The 16,953-nt window shown below is 54.4% G+C and overlaps 1 protein-coding gene across 1 annotated transcript; it reads right to left on the bottom strand.

The window, feature by feature from the left end:
- Positions 1-1,955: 1,955 nt before the first annotated feature.
- KCNK18 (potassium two pore domain channel subfamily K member 18) lies at positions 1,956-14,994 on the bottom strand. Its single transcript, XM_040486955.1, has 3 exons — positions 14,226-14,994; positions 11,470-11,598; positions 1,956-3,163 (listed from the first exon to the last, which is right to left on the bottom strand). Exons 1-3 carry the CDS (start codon positions 14,443-14,445, stop codon positions 2,349-2,351), a joined length of 1,164 nt encoding a protein of 387 aa, XP_040342889.1. The 5' UTR covers positions 14,446-14,994; the 3' UTR covers positions 1,956-2,348.
- Between the last annotated feature and the right edge of the window lie 1,959 nt (positions 14,995-16,953).

Raw genomic sequence — 16,953 nt, 5'->3', positions numbered from 1 at the left:
TGGCGCACGTGAGGACTCAGCGCGGGGGCCCGGATGTGGTGGGTGTGCGGGAAGGGGTGGCCGCCCTCCGTGGCATTTGTGTGCACCTAAGACCTGCCCGCAGTTCCCCGATATGGAGCCGGCGCTGCGGAGGGGGGCTGGGGGATTACAGGGAGTAAGAACGATAATGATGGACAGGGCACGATCATTTAGACCCGGGTTTGGAGAGCGTCCAGCTGCAGTACTCTAACAGAGGAAGGGATCACAGTGGGTGCAGTGCGAGCCCGGGGGAGACCGCGGTGACCACTCCCAGGAGTCAGGTGTCACTACCCGGAGGAGGTGCCATGGGGGCTGCACCTCGAAGGTAAGCCTCCATCCATCCTGGAAGAGAGAAGGGCATGCAGGCCAAGAACGCGGCTAGTGCCGTGATTCTCCACTCTGACCACACACTGGGGTCACCCCAAACCCACCGGCACCCCAGATCAATGACTGAATCTCTTGGAGAGTGGAGGGAGACATGTGAAGTCTTGGAAGCCCCTTGGGTTTCAGAGTATAGGCAAGGTTGAGAACCCCCAAGCAAAGCCTTGGAGGAATGAATTCACATTCCTGCACAGGCAGGAAGCACTGTACATGGCCCAAGGTGGCTGGAATGTGGGGCGCACACAGGCAAGAAATGAAAGGCAGGAAGGCAGGCTGGGCCATTTCCCAGAACTGCGGAAGAATACCCACTAGCAAGTGAAATAAGCCAATGATCATGAGGTTGAATTTGCATAAAACTGCACATTTGCATTTGAACAGCCTCAAGAAGGGCGTGGCTGAGAGATTGGACACCGCCTGTAAACACCTCCGCGTTTCAGAGGACATACCTGATTCGTGTTTGGAATCCTCTTTGAGGCTGCAAAGCGGCAATCACTCAATGAACGTTTGTAGAACTGAACGAACCTTGAACAGCCCTTCGGTCCCATCGCTGATCTCATTTGAGTGGCCAATCTGGATTTACCTTTGAGTTCAAGGCTCCCTGCTGCATCTGGGCGGCTGTGATTTCAGGGATGTTGAGAAACTCCATGGAAACCCTAGTCCTGGTGGCTGCTGCCTGAGATCCCACTTTGGGGGCTATTTATGTCTTTCAGGGGTTGTCGCTCACATCCTGTAAATTCCATTTCCTGAGGTGGGTCTTAATGAGTTGAAGGGGCAGAAACCTAATAGTTGGGGGGAAGAGGAGGAAAGATCCAGAAAGGAAGATCCAAGACCCATCTGAGATCTGGGCCTTGGCACTGGCCTGAACCCAAAGCAGACCAGAGAAGCTTCAAAAGATAGGTGTTTCCTTTCCTTTCTAATTGGAACCTCCCGGACTTTGTATTGGGTTTTGCGTTTTTTGTGCTACCACTTACCCAGGGTCTGACTAATTTTGTTAATCACAGGATTCCCAAGATTCTCACAAAGAAGCTGTCAAGAAACTTTGATTCTCTGCAATCAGACATTTCTCATGACCAACCAAGGAAATGGGAAGACCCTTGCAGTGCTCCATGCATGTGCCAACTAGTTCCTACACTGACTTGTGACATCCTCTCCCCGGCCGGGGTCCCCAGGGGAGGTCACTCCAAGACAAGGATTTGTGTGCAAGTGGGTTATTTGGGGGTGATCTCAAGGGGAATGGAGAAACGACACGGAGAAGAAGGAGGGCCAATGCAGGGGGTGCTGATAAGTAACCGAGGCTCGATTCCACTGGGGAGTGCCGACCCCTTCCTCCACCAACGATCACCCAAGTCAACATTTTCACATGCCCGCTCATTCAGGAGCCACTCTGGTGGGAACACGGGTCTACACAGAATCTGGCAGTTGAACTATCCCAGGCCCCCGTGAACACAGGTGACAGTCACGTTTCGTGGCACCAGTGTACCTTACATGGGCTGAGATTGGGCTGACCCCGCACACATGCACGAAGTCATTCAAGAGGAGAGGTCGTTCAGACTAGCTCTGTTTCACCGAGGGTACGTTTTAATTTAGGTGAAAGTACGGACTGCAAAAACAAAGGTTCATTTTTTTTCTGGTGTCTCAAGAGAAGCTATGACATCCATAAGGTGGTTTCATTTACATAAGGTGGGGCTTTTGACAGACGAAGACAGGACAATGAACTGGGCTTCGGAGGATGGGGAGAGTTTTTGTCCAATGCCTTGATGTGAAAGGCATTGGCCACATTTCTGCAGGGCCTTGAGACCAAAATCAGCTCTCGTGCAGGATTTGTCTCCAAGCCCCACGGTCTCAGGTGACAAGCGGCAGGGCCACCCGTTCCAACTGCACTGCCCTCAAGAGATGAGGCAAGGAAAGGGGCTCATCTGGCATCTGTCCCACAAGAGATGGTGGAGATCTCACTTTTTAACGGGATGGTAAAACGCCCCTCTCGCCAAGAACAGCATGAGATTTTTATAGACGTGAATCAGCCTGTTTTGCACTAACTTAAAAGCAATGCACACGATCTCCATCCCGATGATGATATAAATGGAGAAGAACAAGAAGAAGTGAGGGTGTTCCAAAACGGTGTCCCCAAACCCAATGGTGGTCAGCGTGACAAAGCAGAAATAGAAGGCGTTCTCGAAGTCCAGTTTCTTCTCCCAGATGGGGAGGATGGCGGCTGCACAGGAAATGTAGGCGAAGACGAGGAGGGCGATGACCAGGAGGGGGACGTCCAGCTTTTCCACCTGCCGTCCCACCTCGTCCAGGTTGCTGATGACAGAGTAGGAGAGCCTCCCTGACGCCAGCTCTGGGCACGAGTTGCTCCTCTCGACGGCCCGCGGGGGCGGTTGCAGCGCGTTCTGCTTCTCCCGTGCAAGAAGTCTCTCGAACAGATCCACGTTGCTGCCTGGGGCTGAGGGACACGTGCCGGGTTTGGGGTCCGGAAGCTCTTGGGTTTCTATGACGATCCTGGGGATGGCTCCGGCCACAGGCGTGGTGGCAGAAACAGGCTTGGTGGCAGGCCTTCCGCAGAGCAGGCGAGAGCACCACTCGGGAAGGTGGGGCCGGACGAATGGGAGTTTTTGGAACCGATTGTAAGACGTGGACAGGAGGGTGGCCAGGATGTCACCCGTGTCCGTGAGGACGAGGAACATCAGGGGGATGCCAAAGAGGGCGTAGAGCATGCACAAGTATTTGCCGAGCCTGGTGACAGGGTAGATGTGGCCGTAACCTGAAAAAAGAGGACAGACCCTGGGATGCTGGTCTGCTCTTCCCCTTCCCGAAGAAAGTTTTAGAGACCTTCTGCCATTTCTCCTCCTTGGTGTGATGGTTTACACAACGTGTTTGAAAATATTCATCTTAAAACATTCATCCAGGGGCACCTGGGTGGCTCAGTCGGTTAAGCATCCGACTTCGGCTCAGGTCATGATCACACGGTCTGTGAGTTCGAGCCCCACGTCAGGCTCTGTGCTGACAGCTCGGAGCCTGGAACCTGCTTTGGATTCTGTGTCTCTGTCTCTCTCTCTGCCCCTCCCCTGCTCATGCACGCGCTCTCTCGCTCTCTCTCTCTCAAAAATAAACATTAAAAAAATTAAAAAAAAAAAAATCCATCCACCATCTGGCATTGGGCCCGTTTTGGTGGGGGAAGCAGGAGGTGAAACTCAGCTACTCTTCAGGATAAGGAGCAACTCATGTCTAGATATGTGACCCAAGATGTCCTCGGCAGGGGACAAACATGTCTGGGAGTGGGCTGATTGCTTTTCACTTTGCTGCGGCCACTTCTAAGCATCCGTGTGACCGGATGAATGCAGGGGAGAGGCCATGGATGGCTTTGCCGTCATACCCACCGGCTCCTTCATCCTCCACGAAGGCATCTGTTTTTAAGAAGCCACGCTTGTCCTCCCTGGGATGTCTGGGCCTCTTGGTTCGTTTGTTTCTATACAACAGGCTATTACTATGTGCCATCAGAGCACAGCAGTGTGCATGGAAGGAGGGAGAGGGGACAGAAGGACTAAAATACAGCTGCTGCCCTCAGGGCCATTGTGGTTTAGTAGATTGGACAGACGCGGTCACGAGTGCTAGTGAAGGGGTTAGGTTCCCAGCATCTAGAATCTTCCAACCTGAGTGCGAACCTCAGCTCTGGCATTTCTAGAAAGTTACTTGACGGCTCACATTTTCAAGTTTCTTAGCTGCAAAACAGGAACGGCGGTCTCCGCTTTGTGTCCTGACTCGCTGGGAAGATGACACGAGACCAGTGCCTGACCCATAGTGGGCAGCCGAGAATCGTCAGCGTCCCTGCCCTCAGGAGCCCATAAGAGCAGCCAGCAGCATTTACTGTGGGCTGGTGTCAGCCCACCTGCCTAGGTAGGCGTGGTTGTCACCATTCACAGGCGGGGAAACTGAAGCTTGGAGGAATGAAGTAACTTGGCCAAGAGCGCTCAGCGATAGGCTTGGCAGTCAAATCCCCAGAACCATCTGGCTCCCATGCCAGCATTCATTCCCACGGGGTCTGGAGCACCCAAGGGGGCAGAACCTTCCAATCATTAAGAACCAGTCAGCCAAGCAAAGGGGGTGGGCGGGCTGAGGTTTCTGTCCTCTTCAAGAGTCTTCTCCGTCCATCGCCCAATCCCCCCCCCCCACCCTCACGTCTACAGCAGGGCAGGAGCAGAGAGCTATCAAACCCCCACAGCACAGAGAGTTGGATCTTCTGGAGTGAGCAAGCTCAGTGACTTCAACAAAACGAGGGAAAAGCTTTTGTATTTAATGCCTGTGTTTAATTTTTGATGTCATAAAGGAGGATTAATACAGAAAAACCTAGGCCAATTATGTAAATTGATTTGAAGGCACTTCCCAGGCTGGCTATGCCCCAGCCTCCTCCGGGGCTACGGTCCCCTGTGGCGAACTCCGGCCTCAGGCTCTGCCTTCCAGGAGCACAGAGGCATTCAGGTTGCCCACCCTCACCAGGGTCCTGGGAGAAGGCTGTGGACCTCAGAGGGGCTCATCAATGGGCACCCATCCCAGGGCACTCTACGCCACACTGGGTTGATTCCACGAGGCACCTTTTGGTAGGAGGGACAGTTAATTCTACGTGTGTTCATATGTGTGCGCATACTGAGTGCTTACTGCATACACAGTGCTGAGCAAAGTAGATATGGTATCCGACCTCGCTGAGCTTCTGGTTTAGTGGGAGAGGCAGATATGAATCGAATCACTACACTAGTGATATATGCATAGCAGCTGGAGACCGATAACAGGATGTGTAAGAGCAGACTGTCCTATGAGCGTTGAGAACAAAGGCATCTATCCTGGATTCGCATTTACTGAGCGCCTACTTTATGCCAGGCACTTGTGGGCAGGGCTGGGGGCACAACGGGAAGCAGGCAGAGGTCCTGCCCTCTAGGACCCCTGGCCTTGAGCTCAGCTCTCCACCAGGGGAGTCCTCCACCTGTGACAAGGACCCAACAGGTATCTGCACGAGGGGGCAGGAATGGGGGCCGCATTGCCTAAACCTCCCGTTCAGAAACCCAGGTGTGTTCCAGGGCCAGGCCTCGCCGAGAGAGCACTGACAGTTCCAAGTGCCTCTGTTTCCCTTCCCTGTTCCCTCAGGGTCTTGAGCAGTTCCGGCTCTCCCCTCAAGGAGAAGAGGTTGCAGAAGTGGCCTCAGCTCCTTGTCCGGGCTTCAGTGAAAGCCCAGAACCACGAAGGAGAAGCAGGTGGGGGTGGGGACCTAAGGGGGAGAGGAGAGACAGAGGGGAGCCATGGGGCTGAGGGGTTTCCCAAGACACCGGACTTTCTATGCTAAAACTGTGGTAGTCCCAGGCAAACTGGCGATTGGTCGGTCCAGCCATGAAGGAAGGTGTGGAAAGATTCTCTGGAGCAGGGAAGGTGAGGGAGGAGGGCACCCGGAACCTCCCCTGCAGGGGCAGGAGCTCAGAGAGGCCTGGCCACAGAGTCCTGGTGGAGCCCAGGCCCCGCGTGTCAGCAAAGGTTCCTGTACCAAAGCTTGTCACGGGCCCCACAGAGCCATCAGTCCTTAGGGATGTTAGCAGCAGCCACAAAGTCCCATAGACTGAGACCACCCTGTTTTCTAGATGGTGGATAAGCCCCCTAATTCTTGTACACCCCCAGGAGAGTCAGGAGAGGCTCCCCAGTAACAAAAAACCTTAAAAAAAAAAAAAGAAAGCAAATATCAGACAGTGCATGGCCCCTGTGAAGGAAATGTATTAACCGTAGCAATTACCAAATGCTGAAATGCATAACGGAAAATCCTACCATTTCTTATAATGCATTCATATATTCCAGTACGGTCAGTCCACTCCACTTAGGCTGTATTTAATAGCCCGTGCACTTTACTTTCCAATCCAAGGGGACTGACCCAATTGGAAATGACTGGGGATTGGCCAACCTCACACCTGCCAGGTGTCCCCTTTTCAGCATTAAGGCCAGGTGCATTAAGAATGGCCCAGAGATGTAGGGCAGGAAGCACTTGAAACACAGTATTGATTACAGGCCGTGGAGAGCCTCTCCAACATCCTCTTCCACTTGTAATTACTGGACGGCGTGACGTCCTAATTGATTTGATAGGAGCATCGCCTTCTTGGGATTTAAACCAAGATAATGCATTTCCATTAGATCAGTGGTTCACAGCCTGGACTCCCGTTAGAATCACCTGCAGGGCTCTGAAAAATACTGATGCCTGGGTCTGTCCCTAGCGACTCTGACTTGATTGGCATGGAGTCCGGGCTTGGGAGCTTATAAAAGACAGCCAGATAATTGCAGTGTGCAGTCAGGGCCGAGAATCTTCACATCCGGTCAGCGCTTTGCAAACGCCAGCATGCATCAGGATCACCTAGAGAGTTTGTTAAATACAGACTGCTCGGCCCCACATCCATAGTTTTTGGCTCTGTAGGGCTAGGATGCGGCCTGAGAATTAACTCTCATTTCTGTTTTTTTTTTTTTAAGTTTATTTATTTTGAGAGAGAGAGAGAGAGAGAGAGAGAGAGAGAAAATATGAGTGGGGGAGGGGCAGAGAGGGAGAGGATCCCAAGCAGGCTCTACCATTCAGGGCAGAGCCTGATGTGGGGCTCGATCCCATGATCTGTGAGTTCATGACCAGAGCCAAGATCAAGAGTTGGACGCTTAACCTACTGAGCCACCCAGGTGCCCCTTAATTCTCATTTCTAACAAGTTCTCAGGTGATGCTCATGCCACGGGTCCAGGGGCCATACCTTGATAACCACTGCATTACATCAGTTCTCAAGGGGGGCAATTTTGCCCCCCCCCCCCCCGAGGGACACGTGGCAATGTCCGGAGACACTGTTGACTGGTGGAGACCGCAGGGGAAGAGGTGGATGCCTCTGGTTGGTAGAGGCCAGGGACGTTGCTGGACAAGCCCCCACGACAAAGAACCATCGAGTTCAAGATGCCCATAGTGCCCAGGCTGAGAAGCTGCATTAGGCCAATTCCCCGAAGTCCTTGAGGAAAAGGAACACAAACTGAACCCCTTTGCTCATCTCCAGCATCTTCCTTGGAGTTGCAGCATCCCTGTAACCGTTGTTCCATTGAGCCGTGGGTTTCCCTGAAAAAGTCCAGCTGTGCCCCACCCCTGCTTTCCCAATAGTGACTTCCCTCTCCAGAACTTTAGCTCACGGCTAAATGTCACGGCACCTACCCCGTGGGGTTGTCACGTCATGAAAATTAAATAAAATAATGCATATAAAGCCTGTGAACATCATGCCCAGTGGTGGCAAGTGCTCGGTGCTGCGGTTACTGTTGGTACTCTCTCTGCCCATGACCAGTCCCTGCCTGCACAGGCAATTTAGGTGAAGGACCAGTTCTGAAGGAAGCCACATGGGGGCGCCCTTGGACACACGCGTGTGCCCATTCATAAAGCAGACACTGGCTGTTCCCCCCACAACATTCCTTCATCTTTCCTGGAATACCACTACCCCCCACCCACCCACCCCACGCGACCCCCTGGTTTAGGGATAGATCCAATTGGTCTAAATCATTCTGGTAACGTAACCCCCTTGCCAGGACTGGCTCGGGGTGGGAAGTTTCTAGAGTTTTTTTGCTGATGGTGACAGCCAGCCCTTTTCCTGTCTACGAGACGCAACTATGCCCAAATGGGAGTGGATATTGGTGGCCGTCTTGTGACCTGCTGAGCAGGACGGGAGAGTATCTGGTGCTCAATGTCATGGCTTAGCTGCACATGAACCAGCCCTAGAGCTGTCCCCCACTGGACTTGCGCTCCAGAGGGAACACATTTACACATTTTCCCGGCTGTTTAAGCCAGTAGGGTTGCAATTTGTGGTAGGGGCATCTGGAAGGATCCTGACGGCCACTCAGGTTTATCCTCACGCTGATCTGAAAGGCAGGACTGGGAGGAGCTACAGATGAGGGGACGAGGCTCAGAAGGGCCACATTGCTCCCTGGAGGTCACACACGGCTGACCCCAGGCGGCCAGCCTCCAGAGTCCACAGCTGGCCAGCGTGCTCCCCAACCCCACCCCCAAGTGTGAGGGAACCTCAGCACGAGCACCCAGCCACGGCTGGGGCCCTGTGACCCTTGTGGGCCCATCCCTCGCAGGGACCGGTACTCTCTCGAATGAAGATGGGGCCTCAGTCCTTTTCACTGGCCGAGAGGGGTAGGGGCTGAGCAATGGGTTCCACTCCTGGTGGAGATGCTGACCCAGAAGCTTCTGAGCTGTGGCTGAGGTCAGCCCCACCATCTCTGCTCCTGTGACCCTATTCCCAGCAGGGGAGACTCCTGCCCGCCCCGGGGAGGCCCCTTCTACCCGCCCGTCCTGCTGCACCACCGTGGAGGGAAGCCAGGGGCGCTTAGTTGGGCGAGCGCCCTCAGACAGGGCCCAGGGACACGGTGCCCGAATGGAAGAGCAGCCTTGTCCCCGTAGCTCAAGGGGCAACTGCCCGTGCCATGTCCCCCTCTCTCCTGTCTGATCCCTGCTCTCAGGCCACAGAGGTCTGTTCCTCCAAGCACCTCGAAGCTTCGGAGTGTTGTCCAACTGTTTCCTCTGCCCGGAAGGCTCTCGCCCTTCTTTGCCTGGCTCACCAATCCAGATCCTTCAGCTCTGTCACTCAGGAGCCCACACTTTGTGTGGCGGCCAAGAAGAGGGTGTGTGGCTTGGGGGGTCCACAGAGCCCCTTTTCAAATGAGCAAATGGTCACTGTAGAGGGCAGCGCTGCCCCTGCAGCCTCCCCTCTACCCTGGACTCTGGAAGGGACTGGTCTGGGTCAGTGACGTTCACGTAGGAATCTTACCTTTGTTTGGGGGCTGAAGACACGCATAAAGGGAACGCGGGGAAATGGGGAGAAGCCGGCTCCTTCCCTGCAAGGACCTTCCCTCCCAGCCACTGATATCGACCCAGCCACACAAGGGGTCTCTGGGAATCTGAGCTGCCCCTGCCGCCCAGGCACAGCCAGACTCTCCCTGGGGCTGCCCAGGCAGGGGTGGGCGGGGGGGGGGGCAGGGCCCCGGCAGCACCCCACAGACCTGCAAGGCTGGCAGACTATTTCGGGAAAAGAGCACTGGACGTGGAGTCTCACGGCCTATTTGTGGGTACCAGCCCTACTCACGGCATGCCCTTGGCCCCTGACAGCACCCCTCTGGGCTCAGGCTCCCCCACCTGATTCATAAGACCACTGTGAGCTTTAAAAGTCCCCAAGGGTTGGGGCGCCTGGGTGGCTCAGTCGGTTAAGCGTCTGACTTCAGCTCGGGTCATGATCTAGCAGTCCGTGAGTTCGAGCCCCGCATCGGGCTCTGTGCTGACAGCTCGGAGCCTGGAGCCTGCTTTGGATTCTGTGTCTCCCTCTCTCTCTGCCCCTCCCCTGCTCATGCTCTGTCTCTGTCTCAAAAATAAATAAAAACATTAAAAAAATTTTTTTTAAGTCCCCAAGGGTAACTGTTAGTTCCTGTCACTGCCCATTAGTTCCTCCCTCACCTCACCATTGGTGCTCCCAGTCCTGCTCTGGCACAGCGTCCTCCCTCTCCACACCATACCCCACCCCTCCCCAGTGCTCCCCGCCATTCCCTGGGAGTACAGTTGTCATCTACATGCTGGTGACTCTGAAACCCACCTCCCTAACTCCACCCAGAGCTTGGAGCCCCAGAACCACATTTCCGGCAGTGATGGGTGTCTCCACCTAGAATCTCCACTGGAGCCTTGGCCTTGACTGGCCCTGAATCATCACCTCCATCCCCAGGCCCAGCGTCCTCACCTCCCCCCAGCCTGCCGAGCCCACCAGAGCTAGAGACAGTGGTGTCTTCCCCATCCCCCCGCAGACTTTTCCTGCAAAGTCCTCGTTCAATCCACCCCTCTTCTCGTTCTCATGACCATTGTCCTGGATGAGGCCATTGCCATCATCTCCCACCCAGGCTGCTGCAGAAAGCCCCCTAGGGCTCTCCGTGCTGCCAGCCTTACTCTCTCTGGTCCACCTTCATGCTGCAGCTGGGGTGATCTTTCTGGAATGCTGAGCTACCATGCTCTTCCCTTGCTTAAAACCCACCGGACTCTCCCCACTGCCCTCGGGATGAACCCAGCCTCCTCGGCCTGGCTCACTGGCCTTCCCGGGGACTGGTGCTTCCTTTCCCACCCACGTCTCTTCCCCCGGATTAACCTCCTGACAATGCCTGCCATTCCTTTGGCCTGGAGTCCCTCTTCATGACCACCTTCTCCCACGCTGCTCCCTGTCGGACTCGGCAGGCCACCAATCCCACCAGGGAGCCTTTAAAATGTTCCTACCGGGGCGCCTGGGTGGCGCAGTCGGTTAAGCGTCCGACTTCAGCCAGGTCACGATCTCGCGGTCCGGGAGTTCGAGCCCCGCGTCGGGCTCTGGGCTGATGGCTCAGAGCCTGGAGCCTGTTTCCGATTCTGTGTCTCCCTCTCTCTCTGCCCCTCCCCCGTTCATGCTCTGTCTCTCTCTGTCCCAAAAATAAATAAACGTTGAAAAAAAAATTTAAAAAAATAAAATGTTCCTACCACTTAAGCATTGCCTCTTGGACCACCTCCAAGCCTGCGGCAGGTGCCCCTTCTCTGTGCTCCCAGAGTACCCTGAAGGCCTCATAGGCTGACCACGTTTGGTTGCCTGAGTTCTTCTGTCTTGCCCCGAAGTCTGGGCTCTGGCAGGTACCGCTGGCAAGAGGTGTTCTGTACAAAAGCATTCAGCCAAGGAGCGGGAGGCGGCTGAAATGCAGCCCCTGCCTTGCTCATTGGGGTCCACACCCGGGCACGGGGCTGCACCCACCTGAAGCAAGGGCCCTCTTTCCTAATCCCCACCAAGGACCCAACATCAGTCCTGCTCACTGCTGTATCCCCCCTCCCCCGCTATCCACCACCCCCAGCAAGGAGCAGCGGCCACTCAGCAAAGAAGACCCAGCACGAGGTAGGCATTTCACATCTGTTTCTTGACCAAATGAATTGAACGTTCCAGCCTCCCCACCAAGGGTCCTCAGCCTCACTCTTCTCCCCCCTCCTCCCCCAGGTCTCTCTCCCAGGCCTGCCCTTGCCTTTGGACTTACCCACAGTGCTGATGACTGTGCAGCAGAAAAAGAGTGAGCTCAGGAAGGACCAGTCTGCAAACGTGTTGAACCAGTGGGGTTTCACCTTCTGCAGCAGCACCCTGAGATCCTGTTTCCTGCCTTCCTCAACTGGGAAAGAGTGAAGGAGAGGGTTTTGCTCAAGACAGGTCCCACCCAGGCAAAAGGGTCTTCCCCAGGGACCAGGATGGCCCCTGCCCTGTGGCGTCATCAACACTAGAACTTGGCTCTGCTTTTGCACATCTCTGCATTTAGTGCCTGCAGAGATTAAGAGGCCACATGCCCCATGAGATGAGCACCCAAGGGAGAGGCCCTCAGGGGTCCGGCCCGAGCTCAGCCATAGCATTGCTGCGTGGCCTTAGGGGGCTTTCTGAACTTTCTGAGCCTCTACATTTTTCACTTGCAAAGAAACATACTAACTTCTGCTCAGTCTCTCCCATGGGGCTCTTGAGCATTGAAAGCAAAATGGGTTTTATGAGCTGTAAGCTGTTATATGGATGCAAACCATAACCACTCCCGGAGGTTATTAAGCCTGATGGAATTTGGTGCTCATACTGGGATCTGTGCGCACCAGTCGCCTGAAGATTTCTGGGAAGCCTTGGCTTTCCAAACATCTGCCCCAGGGTCAACGGAGCCGGATTGGGGTCCTGGTTCCTCAGGGAGGTTCCCAAAATAGTTCCGTTGGCCTTGGTGGCCAGTGGCTTTTGAGACCCCAGAAGCCACCTTGAGACTCTGGCACATGGCGGGAAGTCACTACTCTGAATGGGCACTGACCTGGGAGTCCAGACACGAGCACTCTAGACCCAGGTCTGAGTCTCCACCTGTGTCTCCCTCTCTCTCTGCCCCTCCCCTGCTCATGCTCTGTCTCTCTCTGTCTCAAAAATAAATAAAAAACATTTTTAAAAAATTTAAAAGGAGCCTGAGTGGCTCCTGAAGCTGTGGACAAGACGCTTCCTTCTGAGGCTCAGTTTCCCCATCAGGGAGGCGGCATGGCGTGGCAGTGAAAACTTGGGCTCTGGAGTCCCAATGCCTAGGGTAGAATCCTTGGCTCCACTTTCTAGCTTGTGACCTTGGCAAGCTGCTCAACTCCCAGAGCCTCCGTTTTCTAATCCATGAAAGGGGACAACTCATACAACCCTCTTGGGCTAGCATGAGGATTACGTGAGGTGATGCACCGAAACGTGCTCGGCAAAGGGTCCTGCACTTAGCTAGACCTCTTCAGCGTTTTAATCTCCAACAAAAACCAGTACAAAACGAGGTTGGAGGGGCGCCTGGCTGGCTCAGTCCATAGAGCGTGTGACTCTTGATCTCAGGCTCGTGAGTTCGAGCCCCACTTTGGGCAGAGGGATTACGTAAACAACAGTAACAAAATCAAAATGGCGTTGGGCCAGCTCTGTATTCCCGTCGTGTTCTGTGCATCAGGATCATCCAGGAGACTTTAAAAATAAGATTCCCTACCCAGCCCCAGAAATCCTGATGAAGTGGGTTTGGAGAAGAGCTTGGGGATGTATATTTCAGGCAAGCTCCCTGGATGACTGTGACCTGTCAGGTTTGGGAAGCTCTGAACTTGTTGACATGCGAGAGACTAGATGGGATGGCTCAGAGTCCCAGTAGCAATGGCAGAGGACATCTCCTGGGTCATCTGAGTTGGCGTGTGTCTGTCTGGTAGATGTAGACAGAAGGAGTGGGGCCCTCCTCGGCGGAGAGACACTGTGACCAGCCTCCAGTCAGGCGGCCTCAGACAGAAGAACCTGCCCCCAAAGCGGGGCTGGGCGGTGGGAGGGGCTGTGAGCAGCCCGAGCAGAGGGACACGTGAGGACATGTCACACTGGGGAACATCCTGTTCTTCCCCTCACCTGTAGGCTCCGTTTTTCCTTTGTCTTTAGTTATTTACTCTCTATATTTTATTTTGCTCTGCTAAATACATATTTGCAAGCTTTGGGGAACAGGGCAGTGTAGAAATAAGTGACTAAATACAAATGAAATGCAGTAAGGCCATAAAGTGCCTTCAAGAGGCTTCCTGTCCTTTATGTCATCTGCTTCCCACAGGGTCTCTGTGATTGGCAGGCCTGAGATTGTGGGCCGCCTCTGTCCAGCACACTGAGACCTAGAGAGGGCAAGGGCTCTCCCGCAGATCACACAGCAACCGGGACCCCATGTTCTTCCCACAACCAATTCCCCTCCCCTGAGCCCAACAATAGAAAAGCCATTGGAAACAGGAAATGAGAGAGAAAGGGGACAGGCTGCTCCTCCTGGGGGTCCAAATCCAGTTGGATTGCTCTTGAATTCTAATCTTTGTAAACTGAGTCACGGGGCCAAGCAGGCAGAGTTCGGAGGACCTGCCTAGGAACCCCAGCCCCAAATCCGGTCACCCATGCCGCCCATCCAACCTCACCAAATCTCCAGCAATCCACCCTCCTCAGAACCTGCTGGTCTGGGTGGGGCTGGGTGCAGAGGCCAAGGGAAGGGGGCTGGACTTTCCAGAGCACCTAGTGGGTCCTCAGGGCTTTCCCTACATTCTGCACAGCAACCAACCCTGACAGGCCATTACTCTCCCTATTTTACAGAGGAGAAAACTGAGGCTCCGAGAGAAGTCATTTGCCTAAGGTCCCGCCCAGGAATGGGGAGAATAGGAGCAGAGAGTGTAGGGGCGCCCCTGCCCCACCCCGCCCTCTGCTCCCTGGGGCTGCCCCCACCCACCCGGAAAAGGCTGCCCCGTCCCCGGGGGAGCCACCTACCTGTTCGGTTGCATTTCAAGATGCCACAGAGCTCCCCCAGGAATTCCTCAAACTCCGGGTCATTTGGCCCCAGGTCCTGGCCGCCCTCGATGGCCGAGAAGAGGGCAGCACCCAGCAGCGCGTAGGTCACCAGGGAGCAGAGGAAGCAGAGGCGAGGGAACAGCTTCTCCAGGGCCTCCTGAAAGCACCTCCCGGCCTGGGGTGGCCCGGCAGCCTCCATCCTCCCAGGAGCGCCGGCCCAGAACAGGAGTTGCTGATGGACGAGGCAGGAGCGGGGCCCCAGCAGGAGGAGGACGGAGAGGAGGAGGGGGAGGAACGGGAGTGCCCAGAGAATGGCCAGGCTCCAGCGCTAAGTGGATGGTGCGTGTGCTTCCCCCCAAGGACTGGGAAGCAGCCGGTATTCATCACGTTCAGTTACTTAGATGGCGCCCCCGCCCCCAGCCCCCAGCGCCCCAAATTGCTATTGATCCGCCAGCCTGGGAACGGCCCTGTGGCGGCTTTGGGCAGGCGCTGGGGTGGTTGCTCTGTGCTTTGGCCCTTCCCATCTGGAAGCTGCGACTTTTGACTTCCAGGTGCCAAGTCTGACTTTTGGTTTTTAGTCAAGCAACCGTCCTTCCGGAGGTTGGGCTACCTGTCTTGGACAGGTAGTAACAATGGCAATGAGTCTGGCGGGAGCTCTACAAGTTTACAAAGGGCCTTTATCCTGCGTGGATCCAACTGTTGGTCATAATTCTCCACTCCTCTGTAGCATACCCACCTTTGCGGTGGCCTCTCCCAGGGCAGAGCATAATTCCATGCCCCCTAGAGTTGACGTAGGCCACGTGATTTGCTCCGACCAATCGGGTGGTAACAGACCGGAAGTAGGCGGGGGCTTGGAAATGTGCTGGTGAAGCGGAACTTGCTCCCCTGGGCCCTGTCTCTGCTACGGGAAGAATATGCCCGGGGACAGACATGGAGATGTGTGCACATGAAACCCCCTCCCCCACCCCGCCCGCCTTCATAAAAGGATGTTCTGTGAGGCTTCAAAGAACTTGGGTCATGGGGCGCCTGGGTGGCGCAGTCGGTTAAGCGTCCGACTTCAGCCAGGTCACGATCTCGCGGTCCGTGAGTTCGAGCCCCGCGTCGGGCTCTGGGCTGATGGCTCAGAGCCTGGAGCCTGTTTCCGATTCTGTGTCTCCCTCTCTCTCTGCCCCTCCCCCGTTCATGCTCTCTCTCTGTCCCAAAAGTAAATAAACGTTGAAAAAAAAAATTTATTAAAAAAAAAAAAAAAAAAAAAAAGAACTTGGGTCATGACAGCCTCCGCTATTCATTCTTTCAGAGCGTCCCTCAGCTTCCCAGGCCTCTCCTCTGGCAAGCCCTGAGCAATGACTGAGCAAGATGGGGGCACAAGAGCTTACCCAGGTCTGTCCGCCCCCGGAGGGACTCCTCCAACCTGCAGGCTTTGTTCCAGAACTCCCTGTTGGTCTGCCAGAGATTGTTGTCAGCTCTGCGTCATGATCTGAAGGCTTTCTCTGTCCCATCCTGCGTCCCAGTAAAGATCCCAGCAGAAGATCCAACCTGTGGCAGTTGGCGCCAAAGTGTTCCGAGAGAGCAGGCTTTAAGATGGAAGTTTCAGACTGGGTCGCTCAGTACCCAGCTGGTCAGGAAATGGTGTGGAGACAGCTCTTGGCTCAAGGTGGCCATCCAGTTGTTAAACATCCGCCAGTGGTGAAGTAGAACGTGAGCAGGTGGAAGGTGTTGACTAGTGCAACGATTCAGGCATTTAAAACATACTGGAGGAAGGATAAATGCAAGGACAACAAGTTTGGATGGTTATCATGAAGTCACATTAGTCCCCTGAAGGCAAACTTAGAAGAGGGAGGTTAGTAGGACAGAGCACACAGCCTCTGCTGCAATTGGCCTTAGGCCTGCAACTAATGTTCATCATCTCCTTCCTTCACTACCTATTCTAAATTCCCCTCACCCTCTGCTAACTCTTCTATTCTCTCAATGTCTTGCCCAATGGCACGACCCAAATCCTCATTCCTAGGGCTTCTGAGTCCATGGTAACCACATACTCTTCAGTTTGGAATGGTTTGGGTTTGTCCATTCACAAATACAGTTGGGTAAGGAGTACCAAGAGGTACCCAAGTGAGTCACCCGAGCTCCGTTCCTAATCCTTCCAGTGCGCATTGTGTGAAAACAGCTCTACTTCCTTCCTCTGACCAGGTCTGTTGCCCTCGACAAGATGATCACCCCTTTCCTTGCTTTCTGGCTCCTGGATGTGAAGATCCCAGAATGCCCAGGCAGCAGCCAGAGAGTGTAGTTTAATGGACCCCTTACTAGGTTTCCTAGTGAATATGTCCCCTTTGGGGATAAGAGCCTCTAACCAACCCTACAGAGCCCAGAGTTGGGGGATGGAAGATAGTAAAGGCATGTGCTCATGCAATTCTCAGTTTGAAATGGAAAGCATCCAATTCTGCTTCTTCGCTGCCCTGAAGAAAGAGATGATCCCCAAGCCTAGAACAAGCCAACTACCCCGCATCCCTACCCTCACCCCGACATCTGTATCCAGCCTCCTAGATGAGGTCAAGTTTAAGAACTCTTCACCTAGCCCTAGGTCCCCAAGATTTTCTTCTGTTTTCCTATACAAGTTTTATATTTTTTAAGCTTATATTTAGATCTGTGATCCATTTGAGTTGATTTTTGCCTGAGGTGTGACATTTCAGCCAAGGTTCATCTTTGTTTG

This window comes from Herpailurus yagouaroundi, unplaced genomic scaffold, assembly GCF_014898765.1.
Source record: "Herpailurus yagouaroundi ecotype Mexico unplaced genomic scaffold, PumYag 163, whole genome shotgun sequence".
NCBI lineage: Eukaryota > Metazoa > Chordata > Mammalia > Carnivora > Felidae > Herpailurus > Herpailurus yagouaroundi.
Note: the sequence above shows the minus strand (reverse complement) of the source record. Positions and strands in the feature narration are given on the sequence as shown.